The sequence below is a fragment of the Gymnoscopelus microlampas genome, assembly GCF_963454915.1.
Source record: "Gymnoscopelus microlampas genome assembly, chromosome: 16".
In the NCBI taxonomy this organism is placed as follows: Eukaryota; Metazoa; Chordata; class Actinopteri; order Myctophiformes; family Myctophidae; genus Gymnoscopelus; species Gymnoscopelus microlampas.
The window spans coordinates 23,817,416-23,836,169 of NC_139953.1; the positions used below are offsets into that span (position 1 = coordinate 23,817,416).

General features: G+C 42.7%; 2 protein-coding genes across 2 annotated transcripts; both read left to right on the forward strand.

The window, feature by feature from the left end:
• Positions 1-4,221: 4,221 nt before the first annotated feature.
• Positions 4,222-6,225, forward strand: LOC311062892 (replication protein A 70 kDa DNA-binding subunit-like; the record flags this gene model as incomplete). Its single annotated transcript, XM_084082112.1, has 1 exon — positions 4,222-6,225. The coding sequence occupies one exon, from the start codon at positions 4,222-4,224 to the stop codon at positions 6,223-6,225; it is 2,004 nt and encodes a 667-aa protein (XP_083938238.1).
• Positions 6,226-8,755: 2,530 nt separating this feature from the next.
• efhc1 (EF-hand domain (C-terminal) containing 1) lies at positions 8,756-18,531 on the forward strand (the record flags this gene model as incomplete). Its single annotated transcript, XM_084082113.1, has 10 exons — positions 8,756-8,820; positions 11,114-11,335; positions 12,318-12,605; positions 13,263-13,412; positions 15,410-15,602; positions 15,963-16,180; positions 16,688-16,828; positions 17,481-17,694; positions 17,980-18,135; positions 18,506-18,531. The coding sequence occupies exons 1-10, from the start codon at positions 8,758-8,760 to the stop codon at positions 18,529-18,531; spliced, it is 1,671 nt and encodes a 556-aa protein (XP_083938239.1). The 5' UTR covers positions 8,756-8,757.
• Between the last annotated feature and the right edge of the window lie 223 nt (positions 18,532-18,754).

The following is an 18,754-nucleotide window of genomic DNA, read 5'->3' on the forward strand; positions in this document are numbered from 1 at the left end:
AAATAACCTCTGTCTACTTTTATACAAATTTGTCATTACAGTCCCAGACATTATAGAAAGAAGAGGAAGTCCGCACACTATTGAAGCTCCAGCGACCAGTTTTATTTTAAGGCTCACAGCTTTACAACGTTTCGACCCCTTCGGGTCTTCAGGTATTCGTCAGGTTCATAGAAATGTGTGTGCTTCCCTTTTTGTTCTGAGTCCCAGACATTATATCATAAGCATTGCTTGCCCTCTGGTGGTAAACTTAGGACATGTATCTAGGCAAGTCTGTACAGTAATACAGTGTAATACACTTGTCTATTTTAGAAAATGAACATGAAGATAGCTTAACAAAGCGATGCGAACTAAGATGCTCAAGTTTCCAGGACGAACTGACTATGCAACACATCGTCAATACCTGTCTCAAGGCTGTCAGTTCCAGGATGTGAAGTAGGTCTGGTCTGCAGCAGAATGCATCTAAATATTACATTGTACACGAAACAGTTACAGTACAATCACCAGTTATAAACTCTACACCAGTTTAAATCTCAGATGTCAGTCTGTGACGGGACGGGGACGAGGGACGGGGGGGAATTACATGAAACTCTGTTCATCTTTCCCACAGTGATGGCCAGGAATCCATGGACATACAATGCCAAATAGGACACTTGTGAACAAACTGCAACTTGCATCTTCGCAAATCGGCCTTGCTAGGAGGCAAGTATGGCAAGGGTTTGTGTTGTGTTTCACATCAGACCAGAGGCCTACATAATGTAGGTGTTATTGAGGTGGCGAGAGACCATGTGAGACAGATAACATTTGTTAATTCAAACAACTTATTATGTTATTGGAGGCCCTGTTGGTAGAATTCCCAGAATCACTATATAGGACACAAGGGTATAAACCTTGGCAGCTCTCTCTCTCAGCAGGTTGAGATGGAAGTGTGCAAGGCGGAGCTGCATCGGACCTGCGTGTCTACCATCCTGACGTGAAGATGGAGGAGGAGTCCCAGGACTGGTTTGGATGGATGTTTAACTGGAAAGATGATCCTGATACCCAGGTTAAAGTCAAAACTGGAAGTTTTTTTTTCTTCAAAATCTCCAGCTGGTCTTAGATCACCCCTGCTGAGAAAGCCATGTTACTGCCATGGGTCAATATATATATATATATATAAATTTCACTTAACCCCTTAATCCCAAACAATTTATACAAAAGCTTTTTCAATTGATTTTGGTACCTTAATGGCATGCTTAATATATTAAAATGATGTAAATGATGCTGATAATCGGCTGATTCGTTGACCAGATCCAAAGCCACTATGAGAATATGCTTTAGGCTGTGGGAACCAACTATTGATGAATCGTATTGATGCTAATCTCTCTGGAAGGAGTTAATGTCTCTCTGGGTCGCTAATGGAACTCCGCTCTACCAAGGCATGTCGAGCCTTTTTATACCGTTGGCTGCGGCCCTAATGTCACTGCGGTGATGTCAGATAGTGTCAGACATCTCCATATATGGAGTGGTCTATGTCAGTTATGCCCAAATCTGGGACTATGACGTCAGTCCTGGACGCTTTGGTTATCTCCATATATGGAGTTCGGGGAGGGGTTCTCTGATGTCAGAGCTAGGTATGCCAGGTATACATGGAGATACCATGTATAGCCGTCTAGGAGATTCTATGATGTCAGACTTGGGGAGGTTGGTTGTCTCCATCTATGGGGATCTCCATATATGGGAAGGTTAGGATCGCATAGGTCACTAGAGGTCGGGACTGAATGGGTCATTCATCCCCTTATATAGGTTTCTGGGCATCCTGCCATGAGGCATATTTGCCAGTATTAGCCATAGATGGATAATACCGCAGTATTATCCATCTATGGCTAATACTGGCAAATATGCCTGAATGTTCTTTACACCATGGATGAATAAACGGCATTAAACATTATCTTTGAATTATTGCAACCTTTGTCAAATAAACAATTATCTTAATAAAAAAAATTGGCTGGATGTCACAAAAAGATTCACAAAACATGTTACGCTTTGCCATACAAGATGTCACAAAATGGATTTGATTGGCCAGTGACAGTGCTCTGATTAGTGCTACTATTAGATGACATATATTGTATATTGTATATATTGTACGTGTGTCATAACTAAAATGTGACATAAGATACTATACAGTATATTATATATAGTATCTTACGTCACATGTTACATCACAAACGAAACCTATATACCATTGCAGCCTGAAAAATCACACGTAACGTGACATATCAGCTCCTTCTTTAGCCTTGGAGGCAAACAGGAAGTGTGAAAGACGTAAGGACGTACAAATACATGTCTGCATCCCCAGCTCCTGGTCTTGACCGTGGCAGCGGTACGGTGAAGACCCCTGCTCGTACCCCTCCACCTGCATCTGTAACTAAAGTAACTCCTATTGTCTGTCTCAAACCCGACCAAAGAAAGTGGACGGTGCGAGCTCGTGTGACTGATAAGAGCAAGGTCCGTACATGGAGCAACGATGAAGGAGAGGGCAAGCTCTTCTCTTTTGTGATCATGGATGAAAGCAAGGAGATCCGTGTCACAGCCTTCAACAACGAGGTGGACACTTTCTTCTCTTTAGTGGAGCAGGGCAAGGTGTACCTCATCTCCAAGGCAACTATAAGGATAGCCAACAAGCGGTACTCCACAGTGGAGAACGACTACGAGATTACACTGAACAACATCACCACCATCTTGCCCTGTGATGACAGCCCGGACATACCCACACTGCAACCTCCACCTGCATCTGTATCTAAAGTAACTCCTATTGCCTGTCTCAAGCCCGACCAAACCAAGTGGACTGTGCGAGCTCGTGTGACTAATAAGAGCGAGGTCCGTACATGGAGAAACTCTCGAGGAGAGGGCAAGCTCTTCTCCTTTGAGATCATGGATGAAAGCAAGCAGATCCGGGTCACAGCCTTCAACGACGAGGTGGACACTTTCTTCTCTTTAGTGGAGCAGGGAAAGGTGTTCCTCATCTCCAAGGCAACAATACAGATAGCCAACAAGCGGTACTCCACAGTGGAGAACGACTATGAGATTACACTGAACTACATCAGCACCATCTTGCCCTGTGATGACAGCCCGGACTTCCCCACACTGCAGTGTGACTTCGTACCCATCGCTGAGCTAGAGAACAAGGACCCGGACGCCGTTATTGATGTGATTGGAGTGTGCAGGAGTGCTGAGGAGGTGTCTCGGATGACTAAAACGGGCAGAGACGTCTCCAAGAGAGAACTCAACTTCTAGGCTATAGGCATATGCATGCTTAAGAATATACTAAAATGATGTACAGCATGTAAATGATGAAGGAACAGTCTAATACACTTTGAGATGAATAAACTGCATTAAACATTATCTTTGAATTATTGCAACCTTTATCAAATAAACAGTTGTCTTAATAAGAAATGTGGGTGGATGTCACAAAAAGATTCACAAAACATGTCATCACCTTGCTAAACGAATGGCCTAGGAGGTAATCTTTTGAGGAAATTTATATTTTTGCCTAAGTCAGCTCCTCATGACACTGGCCACCTCTGGTAAAATCACATATATTATCTCCTAATTGAAAAGGATCATGCTGTTCCCGCCCCTTTTAGTATAATGGCCTATCTCCCCAGTGTGACTTAGGCCAGAATAGGCAATTTCTTTGGTCTAAGTCACATGTCTTTGTGACTTAGGCCAAAAGAATTGCCTAAGTCTGGAGAAAATCATCAAATTGTTTGGCCTAAGTCAGGTTTAATCCTATTTAAACCTTTTTAAATCTCTTATGTTACATAACTGACAGACAGTGTTATTTTTATATTAATGGTCATAATTTGTTATAAACGTTTTGGGTGAAATGATTAAGAAATATGTAGTTTTGCTTTGGATCAGTTTTTATTTTTTTCTGAACAACTTAGAAAAATGACTTAGGCCATTAGTTTAGCAAGACGATGTTGTTACGCTTTGTCATACAAGATGTCACAGAACGGATTTGATTGGCCAGTGACAGTGCTCTGATCGGTGCTACTAGATGACACACATATACTGTATGTGTGTCATAACTAAAATGTGACATAAGATACTATATATATACACTATGTTATATATAGTATCTTACGTCACATTTTAGTATTATCCACAGGGCAGAACTACATACACCAAAGATATTTGTAACAACACCAATCAGCAATTGGACTGATGAGTATTGAGAACATGTCTGTAACGTTAACAGAGGGGGCTGTTGAGGCCCTGATGAAAGGTCTGGAGATGACCAGACCGGTGGTGCTTCAAGTGTTGAAAATGTCTGAGTACGCTGCCAGGTCCGACCGGCCCGGCCAGCCCGGCGTCCGGCTGATGGCGTTGAGTGATGGTGTGCATTCCACCATCTTCAGGTTAGCACCCCAGTTAAACAGTCTGTCTGAGCTGATGGCAATTCACTGTGTGTGCCAGCTGAATAAGACGACCACCAGCACACTGGTAAATGGAAGACGTGTGGTGCTTATATGGGAAATGGAGGTAATGAAGTCGGCTGAGGAAATTGGAGGCAAGATTGGAAATCCCACTCCATATACTGGCTATGGCACGACTAAATCTGCCCAGAAGCCCATTCCGAGCACCTCTTTCTCTCCCCAGAAGCCCAGTCCAAGCACCACCTCATTCTCTTCTCCCCAGAAGTGTGGTCCAAGCACCATGTCATTCTCTCCCTCTCCCCAGAAGCGTGGTCCAGAGTATGATGAGCTTGGACCTCCTCTGAAGCGCTCTCTAAGCACCCACGTGTCTGCATCTCCTCCACCTGCTGCACGTCCCGGACCATCAAACAGCCTCCCGTCTGCATCCCCAGCTCCTGGTCTTGATCGTGGCAGTGTTTTGCTGAAGACCCCTGCTCGTACCCCTCAACCTGCATCTGTAACTCCTATTGCCCGTCTCAACCCCTACCAAACCAAGTGGACTGTGCGAGCTCGTGTGACTAATAAGAGCGATGTCCGTACATGGAGCAACTCTCGAGGAGAGGGCAAGCTCTTCTCTTTTGAGATCATGGATGAAAGCAAGGAGATACGGGTCACAGCCTTCAACAAAGAGGTGGACACTTTCTTCTCTTTAGTGGAACAGGGCAAGGTGTACCTCATCTCCAAGGCAACAATAAAGATAGCCAACAAGCAGTACTCCTCAGTGAAGAACGACTACGAGATTACCCTGAACAACATCACCACCATCTTGCCGTGTGATGACAGCCCGGACATCCCCACACTGCAGTGTGACTTCGTACCCATCGCTGAGCTAGAGAACAAGGAACCGGACGCCATTATTGATGTGATTGGAGTGTGCAGGAGTGCTGGGGAGGTGTCTCGGATCACGGCTAAAAAAACGGGCAGAGACGTCTCCAAGAGAGATCTCAGCCTAATGGACACCAGCGCTAGAGAGGTGAGAGTCACCCTGTGGGGAGAGCAGGCAGAGACGTTCGATGGCTCTGCTCAGCCCATTGTAGCCGTCAAAGCAGCTCGCCTGTCCGATTTTGGAGGCCGATCTCTGTCAGCGTCGTTCAGCTCAACGATCATCGTCAACCCAGATATACCGGAGGCCTTTAGCCTCAGGGCATGGTATGACAGGGTAGGCCAAGCCTTAAGCAGCCAATCCCTGACACAAACCTGGTCACCGGGGGGCGTAGCCACGGTCAACTGGAAAACCCTGGGCGACATGAAGAATGGACCTCAGGGACAGGGGGAATGGGCAGATTACTGCAACAGTGTGGCAACGGTGGTCAACATTCGTAAGGAGAACTGCATGTACCAGGCGTGTCCCCGTGCAGACTGCAACAAGAAGGTTGAAGACCTGCAGAATGGAAATTACCGCTGTGACAAATGTAACCGGGAGTTTCCCGACTTCAAATACAGACTTTTACTGGCCGTCAGTATAGCAGACTTTGGGGACAACCAATGGGTGACGTGCTTCCAGGACACCGCTGAGGTCCTGCTGGGTCACAACGCAGAGTCACTGGGACATCTCAGAGACACAGATGAGGCTGCATTCGACGACGTGTTCCACAAAATATTCTTCACCACTCATGTCTTTAAAAACAGAGTCAAGCTGGAGACATACAATGATGAGAATCGTGTGAAGACCACAGTAATGGAAATCCAAGCAGTGGACCACAGGGAATACAGCAGGAGGCTGATCAGCAACATCCGCAGAATGGCCAGCTGCCATTCCGGTCTGTGAACGTGCACAAATATGAGTCTGTTAGATACAAAATCATGCACAACATGATTGGACAGCCTGCATTCACATTCTCGATAAGTAGAAAGGATAAAACTATAACCTTTGAGACATTATCAGCTATCATGGACGCTACTAGTTGAACCATTGATAAAGAGACACTTATTTTTCAATGTTTTCCAATAGTCTCCCAAACTGGAGAGGTACTATTGGTGGAGGTTATGCGTTATGAGCTCAGTTATTATTTCCTGCCCTCTTGAAGCCAGAAACATCTTCCGGAAGCCTGACAAACCACAGCTAGCGTATGTGTTCTGTGGTCATTTAAGTGACACAATACTAGGTTCTGTACTTGAAACAGTGTTATGTCCTTGATGGAGGTTCACTCCTTCACTAAATACAATGGAAGCACAGAGAAAGCTACAGTAACGTTGCACAGCCATAATGCTGGAAGACTTCACCATCCAGCATTATGGCTCGGCTACAACCATTGTCTTTGATGGCTATGACCACATGGACCTTAGTGTTCCTATTCTGGAGCAAACATTCGGCGAAAGTGGCAGATTCACAAGCTCAAAACATGTCATGGTTGCGATGCATTGTGAGCTTGTAGATCTACTATTTCCGGCAAAGAGATATGGTGTAGGGGGAAATACTAGCAGACCTAATAGTATAGAGCCGATGCAGGTGATGAAGAACGGTGCAGAGGGATCGCTGTCATGAGGGGGGAGGGGGGGAGAGAGAGAGAGAGAGAGAGAGAGGTTCTTACACATAAAGAATGGTTCACATTAATGGCCCTGGTTGCATATCAGTGGGGTGTGGAGAACATGTAACTTGGTTAATTAAAATGTTGATTAGAAACAGGTGGGGTGCTGGGACACAGTCAGAGAGAAGCACTGTCAGTAAGTTTGGAAGAAAACCGTGTTCTTACCGCACACTCTATTTTGTAACCTGTGCCATTTTTGTTCATTTTGATTCTCTTCTGGAGTGGATTCTTTTTAGTATATTAAAAGATGACAAACTTTTGGTGAGCGAGTGAGTAAGCCACACGCATTTAAACCTCTATACTACCTATTGGTGAACAGCTGCTCAAAGGCCCTGCAATGTATCCAAACCAGGGAAGTCCAGTCTGGCAGTCTAGGCCTATATGTCCACGAAGCATATGTCCAGGGTTGTGATTGGAGTTAGCTGCATTATGTATGGTTGGATGCTCATGACATAATATGGCATTTACTGTATGTGCACTTGTGCAGCAAAGCCAGGAAGAAGACAATGAGCAAATGGTCACAGTAGTAAGTTACATCTTGTGGCAATAAATATCTGAAGGCCTTTGGCGACAGAAGATGGATTTCTTACTTAGATGGGTTTGTGTTTCTCATAGTGGGGTCTGGGGAACCCCAGCTAATGTAGGTAGATAGATACAGTAGATAGATAGATACCTTTATTATCCTGCGGGAGGAAATCAGTCGCCCAGAGTAGCACAGCAGTTAAGGAGCAACGGTAAACAGAGGTCAAAAAAATTATAAAGTGTCCTCGGTGTCTCACCATTTCTCGTCATAAAACAAATAAAATAATTATCAGTGCAATGCCAATCAAAAAAAGTGTGCATTTGGTCAGTGCAGAAACGTGAGAAGTGGAAATGCTCACAGCACAAAAAAACCCACCCTGACCCCTAGGAATGACAATAGAGGTCAGAGAAACATTTATTCCAGGTTAAGTGGTTGTCCTGGCTAAGCGACCAAAGTAGTTAACAGCATCACAATTATTTTAACCACTTTATCCTTATAATTTATATTTTGGCTATTCAAAAATAGCAGATCTACAAGCTATTTACAGTGCTATTTTTGAAAAATATTGAAAATGTATAGAACATTTGAATATTTGTTTTATTTTTTAACACAAATCTTCTCTTTTGGGGGTCCCTGGCACAAAACATTTTCAGATGGGGATCCACGGCCAAATTTAATCAATTTGGGGGGTCCTTGGCACGAAAAGGATTGAGAACCACTGGCATAAAGCATGGATGAAGTGGCCCTATCTAACAGAAGAGTCAGCAAACCAGACCTTACTTTGGTAGAATGTTAAGTGCAACATACAGTGAGAGCGCGCCACCTGCTGGTGGATTGTCAGATGTAAGCGTTGTCTCCTTCACTTTTCTTCAAATGTTGCCTTGTTTTATGGATTCAGTGAGCTCAGTAATTATTCACTGTCACTTATTATAGCCTACTGAATGTAAATAGTAGTAGGCTATGCTACAAGTTCACTTTAATTTGTGATATTTCATCTTATATTTAAGTCAACCTATAATCTAATTATCTTGCGTTTTGTTGCTGTTTCGGATGTTTCCATGGATACCAAACAAACTCACGGTCAGTCGTAACATGTAGCTACAAGCAGAGCGAGGCTAAACATTGAATAAATATCTAGAAGACTATTGCGTTACTTTAATTAGACCACCTGTCCAATATTATCTTTAATTAGACCACCTGTCCAATATCTTCAAGGACTGACCGGCTCCACATTTACTGTAAGAGCAGCATGTCTATAAATACTGACCACGGACTGCCGTTTCTACCTGGAAACACGTTCCGAGATGTAACGGTAAGAATGTAGAAAACCAGCCTCTCATCATGTAAACTGTAACATAGTTTCTAACATTTTGCAAGTCTTTAGTAGAGTTCCTATGAGTTAAATTAGAATGTGGGGTTATGTCCAGTGGTGGAAAGTAAGTTAGTAACTAAGTACATTTACTCAAGTAGGCCTACTGTACTGTACATTTTTTAGTTTTTTTTTTTACTTTACTGGAGTAGGCTACTTCCAATTTTCTATGATTTTACTTCTACTCCACTACATCTCAAAGGGAGATATTGTAGCCTACTTTTACTCCACTACAATTATTTGAAAACTTTAGTTACTAGTTAGGCTACTTTGTAGATTTTGATTATTGTTACAAGACCACTTCAGAGTACTTTGGCCATTTGAAAATAGCAGATCTACAAGCTCACAAGGCGTTGCTTCAAAATGGGACATTCTGCATAATGAGTACTTTTACTTTTGGTACTTTAAGTACATTTTGTTGCCAATTCTACTGAATACCGAACTTGTACTTGTAACAGACAGATTTCTACAATAGGGTATTGATACTTTTACTTAAGTAAGAAATGTGAGTACTTCTTCCATCACTGGTTATGTCAGGTTATTTTATGTCAGTATACCATAGGCATACCTTTGTTCAATAAATCATGCTTAAATGCATGACTTGTGATGATTTGCATGATTAATGCAGAATGTATCATGAATTCCAGTTGCTCACCATTAATCATGATTCATGAATCATATCAATTAATGAATGAAGTCATTGTGAATGAACATTCCTTGGATGATCTATTAAGTGTGAACTAATCACATATGCTACAGTCATAGATCATTTAGTCTATTGGTGGTGAGGAACAGTAGCTAATTCCCTAAAGCTAGTCTACACATCCTTATGAATTCATACATTATAAATCATCATACATTAGTTAAAGGAGCACCTGACCCATTTTCAACCTAACTTCATATAATTGGTCCTCACTAATGCTCAATATGAGATGGCACAATTTCTGTCTACTCACTTTTGCATCACAGAGGTGGGGCTGTGGATAGTTCAGAAACCTGCCTACCAGTGACATCATCATGGGGTCTCCAAACTAATTGAAACTACAGCATTTCTCTTCCTGGAAAGTAGCACGCTGAAATAGAAGCTATTGTTGCATTGATCAAAAGTGATTCCAAACCTGCCTACTGATGATGCCATTTGTAGGCAGGTTTCTACTCTTTCTCTCTCTCGCCTTCTCTGTCATTTTTTACTTAAGTAAAAGTATCAATACTGCAATGTAGAAACACTCTGTTACAAGTGCAAGTCCAGTAATCATATACTTAAAGTACAAAAGTTTCCACATTAAGCAGAATGTCCTTTTCAAATGCATAAAATGTATAAAAATCTTTTGAAAATAGCAGATCTACAAACACACAATGCATCGCATCGCGATGCATTGTGTGTTTGTAAATCGGCTATTTCAAATGGTTGAAATGTATATAGGGCAAAGTACAAAGTAACTACAAACTATCTAAAACTTAAGTTTTTAAATAATTGTAGTGGAGTAAAAAGTAAAAGTACAGAAAATTGTAGATACTCCAGTAAAGTAATACCTAAAAAATTGTACTTCAGTACAGTACTTTACACCACTGGTGAGGACCATTGGTCTCTCTCTCTGTTGCTCATCGCTGCACCAAGTTCATTCAGTCTTGTATCCCTGCTCAGAACATCTGGAAATGTGAGTGGTCTGCTTCCTCTGGATGGGCAGGCACGTCTCCAGAGAATAATATCCTAAATGATCTGGTCTTTTCTTTTTTGCACTGTAGTAATGTCCAGCAAAGTGTATTCTTCTTTGTGCTACAACAACTGAGATGGGGGGAGGGATGCCACCATAAATATGAGCTTTAGTGAGGACCAATTGAAGATAGGTGAGAAGTGGTCCTTTAAGCGTTAGCTACAGTACTTAAGTATGTTCACCCTTATTCCAGTGGGTCCCCAGCAATAATAGTTAATATAGCATCACAGCCATTTTAACCACTTTATCCATTTATATGTTGGCTATTAAAAAATAGCAGATCTACAAACTCACAGCACGTCACTTTGTGCCACGATGCAAGCTTGTACATCTGCTATTTTCGAAAGTATTTGAAAAATATTGAAAATGTACATAAATACTTCTCTTCTGGGGGCCCTGGCAAAAAACCTTTTCAGATGGGGGTCCGTGGACAAATACATATCAATTGGGGGGTCCTTGACTTGAAAACATTTGACGAACCTCTCACTTTATGTGATGCATCGTGATCTCTGTGTGTTTAGAAGTCGGCCTTCCACCGGGCCCAGACGCTGGGCTACAGGAATGGCTATGCCCTGCAGCAACGGCCCACCGTGGGCATCGGACAGGCGGCTCTCCTGTCTGCACAGCTAACCCAGGATGAGATGGAGGAGCTGTCCAAAGAGATACCGGCCCTCACCTATGGTGCTCCTAGACGCGGCACAACACTAGACTTCATACCCGCTCATGTGGCCTTTGACAAGAAGGTAGGCCTATTCACTAAACCAACCATCCCACAAATGTGTGTAAGATATTTCTTTCCTGATGTGCTTTAAAACTGTCAGTATAAACGGTTCCAAACTCCTATAATGTTAGTTGCTCATTCAGCAATGGATATGTCACAGCATGCACCACCATTACTTACAGATTGCCAGTGTGGCGAAATATTTTCACAAGTAGGCATATTTGCTGAAATGGGATTTATTTGTTTATTTAAAGATATATCCAGAGCCTAGCTCTCTTCTCTGTTTACACAGTACTCATTCTGTATTTCACACCCTCAGCTTCTTTTTCTCTCTGTTTTATAATAAATATGTAACTTCATTTATAATCGAAAAAGGTGCAGTGTGACCTAAGAAACAAAACATTTAGATGATGGAATCATGACCCGTTAGGGTCCATTTGGTTCCATTTGTACACTTCTCTGAGTTACACACCCATAAGAGTCCATTTGGTTCGGGTTACTATCAATCATTTAGCTGGGGACCCCCACTAGAGCCCCCCACCCTAGCCTGGTAAACCCCTCCCTCCGGATATCTCATTTCCATTTGATATAAATCAAATGCAAATGAGATTTCCGGAAGGTGGGGGTTTACCAGGCTGCCCGGACCCCACTTCGAGAACCACTGGTGTAGACTGTACAACTTTATTGTCAAAGTCGTCCTCCATCTAGAGTCAGATGCACATTGTCTTATTTGAGTGTGTGTTCAGTCAATAAACTACTCATCAAAACAACAAAAAGGATTGATTTATTCATTGATTTGATTTATTGATTTGCACAACAGGAATCATATACATAATGTATATACATAGTATAGTACTTCTTACCTAGGAAAGATGACAGAATATTGTTGTGCCGATGAGGTATAAGAAACCCTAGGAGCAGGCTTTTAAGAGAACCGGTTGGGAATCACAACAGAAAACGAGCAAACGTGTGGGTCTTCCCATTGTCCCTTTATCCTCCATCAGGTACTGCGTTTCTACGGCTACTTCCACCAGGACGTGCACGACTCCCCCGCGGAGGAGCACCGCGTGCGTCCCGTGGTCGTCTACTACCACCTGGAGGACGACAGCATGTGCATCATGGAGCCGCGGGTGGAGAACTCTGGACTGTGTCAGGGCAAGCTGATCAAACGCCAGCGTCTGCCCAAGAACGACCGCGGCGAGCACTACCACTGGAAAGACCTGAACGTGGCCGCGGACCTGGCGGTGTACGGGGTCATCTACCGTCTCACACACTGTGACGCCCACACACAGGTGAACAACACACTGCTAATCACCTGCTTGTCTTGGAAATGAGAGTGGTCCACATTGACACAAACAATGAAATCTGTATAGGCCAATCTCTAATTAAGTGTACAAATATAACCAAATTATGTAACCAAATTACATCGTGCAGTGCACCTTATGCACCGTATTTTAACCGCCTCATTCCATTGCCATTTATTTTAACCTTGTGCCTTATGTATATATTTTAACTGTAGACATATATTAGGAATATTGGACATATCTGGACATGTTTTCCTTGTTTTCATTCTATCTCTATTCTTTTCCCCTTTCTTAAAATCCGCAAATGATGGGAGCTTTTTTGACAAAGGATTTCACCCACCTTTTTACACATGTATATCTGTGATGTGACAATAAATCTGAAGTTGAAGTAGAGTTCAAATGGACCCTAACAGGTCCACAAATGGATGCATTAACACCGAGGATGTTACTGTGTAACAAATATATGTTTGCCTATTGTTTGGTGAGTTATAGGCTAGGTGAACTTGTGAACTCTTGATATTATATAACCATTTATGCTATAAATATGATGTTCTCTCTCAATGTGATTTTTCTCTTTCACCCTGTCTCTCACCCTCTCTGTCATTTTCACACTCTGTCTCTGTGGTTCCTGATGTGACTGGACAGGAGTTCATGGAGAGTGAAGGCATGATTTTGAATGACTCTGAGCCGACCCCTGTGGATCCGTACATCACACATCGTGCCCAGCCCCACCGCTCCTATGTCTCACCCCCCGACTTTGACCACTTTCACCAGTTCCTTACAATGGACCGCAAGGTAGGGGAAGTGTACTTATATTTCCAAGTTCACTCACAGTGAACAGTGGTTCGCAAACTGTCAAGGACCGCCAAATGTATATGTATTTGGCCACGGACCCCCCCACATTTGAAAAGGTTTTGTGCCAGGGAGCCCCATAAGAGAATATTTGTCCAAAAAAAATTCAATAGCCAAGAAATAAAATAGGGCTTAAATGTTGATGGAGATTTCAGCTATTTAAACAACAGACAAATTGTGCAATGAAATAATGTGTTACCCTTCAGGATCACGCTCTCCGCGCGTCCGTTGTATTGGTGAAATTAAGAACAGACAAGGCTGTTAAAATTAAGTGTATTTATTAATCAAGCAGTAAGTTAAAAGTAATACAGAGCGTCATCTCCTTGTCTGCCCCTCACCATCTGATTTCGCATTTCTCTGCAAGCCATCGGTAGGGAACTTCCAGCAACCTGCATCTTAAAGATTTAGAGAAGTACAGAAAGGAACAGACACCACAAATGCAGACACTTGTACAGACAGATGACCCTCTCCTAACCCCAACGGCCAGGCCATCTGACATTTTGACATTTTAAAGTTGCTTTCATATCCTGTTATTAGATCTATATTTCTGTGAGTTAAGCCACTCTTACTATTTAAATCAGACATGGGGCTTTCCACTGCCATTGTTCTGAGATAACCTTTTCATTAAATGGATTCAAGTGCATGACAATCATGAGCACACTTATTATATTTGTCTTAATGATTACATTGGTTGTTAATATATTATGTTTAGTCTTTATTAGGACAGCAATAAAACAATAGTAATTAAAGCAATCGCATATTCTTATTATAATACCAACTAGTAATAACTAAAGCTTTAAAAGGTATCAATTGCCATCAGTGTTTACATTGTTAAGAACTTTGAGAAGCAGTGCACTGAGGTGTAACGTATAATATACTGTATCTGTGGGCCATGTGGTCTGGCAACTCCAATGATGATTAGCTGCTATGAATGAAGCCCTGCCTGGATGGATGCTCAGTGAAGTGGGGATAAGTTGGAAACAAAACAAATTGTGTGATCCACAGTCCTCTTCCACTGATAGATAATATCTATATCACCTGAGGCCACATTTCAATATCTGCTTTGTAGTATGTTATTCAGGACTGTCAGCTCTTACCAGCCACGTGCACACAACCAGTGCCAGAGCACCTGCCTGGATGCCTTCATAGTGCCCTTTTGCATGCCTACATCATTTATTTTATTTGCTGTATATATCTCTTGCCAAACCACAGTTGCGCTCCACCCTGCTGGTCTGTTTCTAAACAAGGGAACTGGCATGCTCAACTCAAAAGGCTTGAGTACAGTATGATGGGGTGACGATGCAAAAGGCACACAAAATAGCAAGTGAAGTCGTCAGCACTCGCAAACTAACTATGTAACACCTTTAATAACGCACAAAAGCAGAAGGAAACAACCCTATCACTGGCTTCCTCGGTGTGTCTGAGTCTGACTCATGTGGGTGTGAAGTCTGGCTAGCAAGTCTATCTCACGCATGTCAGGCCCCAAAAGTGTGAACTTGGTAGGTTGCATAGAGAGAGACTGTAAACATAGCTGCAGATTACCCAAATAACACATGTGATTCAATGGCAACTCCATGGTAATTTAGCTGGACTATTATAGTAGAGCACTGCTGTGACAATTAAACCTTCTAACATCAAATTTGGCGGGATTCATGTTTTTTTGGTCTTTTACATGCTCAAAGTCCACATGGTCAAAGTCCACTGTTTTTGAAGATGTCAGCTTTGATGTCAGCATTGCAATGGTATGGTAAAAAATGTAAGAAAATAAAATTAGAGTAAAGCACAGCCTGACTGATGGAGCGCAACATGTTGTGAAAATAGTCTATTTTCGCCAGATGTTCGCCCTAGAATAGGGTTCATGTCACCTAGTGTCTTGTTCATCACAAAAAGAATACTCAGTTGAGTCCTAATTCTTGAAGTACTCTCCCTCTTCTCTGTAGGTGTTACGATTCTTTGCGATGTGGGATGACACTGAGGCTCTGTATGGGGAAGCCAGGCCTGTGACCATCCAGTATTACCTGGTAGATGACACGGTGGAGATCAGAGAGGTCCACCAGGCCAACAGTGGCCGAGACCCCTTCCCTGTCCTGCTGAGGAGGCAGAGGCTGCCCAAGGACATTAACCCTGCTTGCGGTGAGACACAATGATTCATAATTACACATTGATCATAAGTGCAACTACATTGTACTTAAGATCAATGTGTTCAAATGGAATACAATTCAACACAATTCAATCTGGATCTCACATACCCGTTATGCTGTATATGTAAAAAAAAAAATCACTCAACTCATATCAGGAACATTTGATAATTTGACGCGTTTCTATCCTTGTTTTTCCTTTCTCTTCTTCTATATCTATTCTTCCTCCCTTCCTGAAATCTATGAATGATGGAGCTTGTACAAAAAAAATATCTAACACGTATTTACACCTGTAAATCTGTTTTGTGACAATAAAGCTGTTTGTGAATAAAAGTCTGCTCTCTCATCTCTCCAGAGCCCTTCCCTAGCTGTGTGCTGGAAGTCTCCCGGCAGGAAGTGTGTGAATATTACTCCCCCAAGGACTTACAGGTCGGGGAGACGGTGGAGCTGTTGGGCCGTCGCTTTCAGCTGTACGACTGTGACGACTTCACCAAGAACTACTACCAGCACAACTACCCGGACATGGAGCTGAAGCCCAAGGACTTCCCAAGGAAGGAGACGGACACGAGGAGGGTGAGAAAACTGGAGCCCGACTGATACCAGATTACTGGATCTGATGTTGATCCCGAGTCCTAGACCATTGATTACAGATGCTTTTGCCACAAAGCAGAAAATCAATTGTAATCCATTTGAAAAGCGTATATTTGATTAAAGTTTAACACATCACTTTAAAAACACTTTTAAAAGATTGCCTAAGTGATGACATGCCCAAAATAAGGGCGAGTGGTTGAGTGGTTAAAAATCAGGACACATCAGCTGTAAAATTGCTGATATCGATGTCGTCAAAAAAGTAAAATAATGGCCAATATATCAGTCTTGCTTTAGAGAAAACATGCACTGCACTGTCAGGAAATAAAAATGTCAATGGTGGTTTGAAGTCTATACAGTAGCCTTAGTCATTTACTCTTCTCATTTGCCCCGTTCTTCCTGCTTGCTCTCCCCGTCTGTTCCATCTCCTCTTATCTCTACCCTTTCGCCTTTCCTCTTCTCCTCATTCATTTTATTTTCTGTCTCTAACAGGAGGTACCCCCCTACAATGGTTTTGGCTCACTGGAGGATTCTCTCCAGAACTGCCTCACTTTGATCCCTGAGCCTCCAAAAAAGGACCTGTTGAAGATGCTGGAGAATGACCAGAAAGTGTTACGCTATGTCGCCAGGCTGGTGAGAGCATGAATGAAGTCTGAATGACAAACACAAGTCCTTGGCTGATTGTACATGACAACTTAACAGGTCACTGAACTCTTACCATTCCAACAATAAGCTTGAACGCAATAACAGACAAGTCTTCCTTGAACTTTGTAAATCGCTCTGGTTAAGGGCTAAACGCCTTTTAAGTTGTCATTCCTTCTGCCTCCTAACTGAGGTAAACGTAACTTACTTTTACATCCAATGGGAGTCCAGGTGGCAAAGCACCGCTTTCCCAGCAGCGGTGCCTCCAGCTTTGCAAAGCGCTCCAACGCAACTGGTGTTTGTGAGGGGGGGACTGGGTCCATGTCGCTGCACTAGCAACTCCTAGTGGTTAGTCATGGTGCCTGTTTAGTTATGAAGGGGAACTGGGAGACACTATGCTTTCCTGCTGAAACTCCTCGGTCAGGTGAAAAGCAGCAGCTATGACTCCATGTGGATCACAAAAACATTTACATCAATCGATTACAGTGGCCATTTAATTACATTATTTTACAGTCATAATAGTTGGCAACATAGTCAAATTTAACAACCATAGGTTAAATTTACCAGCAATTAATTCATTGACATCTGTAAGTTCTGACCCTGGTTATTCTCTCCCCTAACTCCCTCCTCCCCGCTGTTTCAGGACTCACAGAATCCCAGCGACGAGGGTCGTCGCTTTATCTTGTCTTATTTCTTGTCCAGTGACATGGTCTCTATTTTTGAGCGACCTGTCCGCAACTCTGGGATCCTAGGTGGAAAGTTCCTGGAGAAGACACGCATCCCCAAGCCGGGCAGCACTGTGGACAATCCTGCCTTCTACTCACCAGATGACTTTGCAATTGGAGCCACTGTGGAAAGTAATGCTTGATTTATACTTTTATTGCGTGCCAGTGTCGTGCACTTAAAGCAGCGGATCTACAGGCTCACATGTTGTGAGCTTGTAGAACTACTGTTTTCAGTGTGCGAGAGCATAACTCAACAGTAGAACAGGTTCTTACTCTCGACTGTATTGAAAGGATGTGCTGACCTTATTTTCAGTTTTTAGTAGCAATTAAGACATTACAATCCCAAGTGACTTCTTGTTAACTTTGCGTTTCTTTCACGTCCTTGCAATACCACCTTCTTTCTGTCCTTCGCCTTAGTTTTCCGACACCGCTTTGTCCTGACCGATGCCGACCACTACGTGCTCAAGTACCTGGAGTCCGTCGCAGACCGGATCCCCCGTCAGACCCTGGACTCGGTACGGCAGAGGCTGGGTGTGCATCCAGAGCAAGGGATGGTGGATAATCAGAGGCTGGGTGAGTGTGCATCCAGACCAAGGGATGGTTGATAATCAGACAACTGGACAAAATGGTACAAACAGCTGAGCTCCACTTCTGTGCCTCCAGCCAAATATAACATGAGGGTTCATCCTTCACTTTTAGTCAATTCATAAAGGCAATATCTATTTGGGACCACAAATTACAGCTATTAATTATATATATATATATATATATATATTTATACACACACACACACACACTTTTTAAACAGCAAGGATACAGTATTTAAAAGGAGCCAATGTTCTTTCTAAACATATACAAATTATTTTGTTCTGTAAAGAAGTAATAGTGTTTCTCAATTAAACAGCAACTCATATGCATAATGCTGTTCCTTCTCCTTCCTCAGGTGAAGTACCAGAGCCTTCTTCATGATATAACGATACAGAGAACAATGTTATTCACACCAGTGTTACTTCCTCTTCCTCTTAAACCAGTGGTTCTCAAACCCCCCTAACTCTGAGTGTACAAATGGAACCAAATGGACTTGTAAGGGTCCGTTTGTACACTCTCAAGAGTTACAGACCTAAGGGTCTATTTGGAACCCCCTCAAGGAACCTTGAGCGTCCCTGGACCCCTCATTGAGAACTACCGTCTT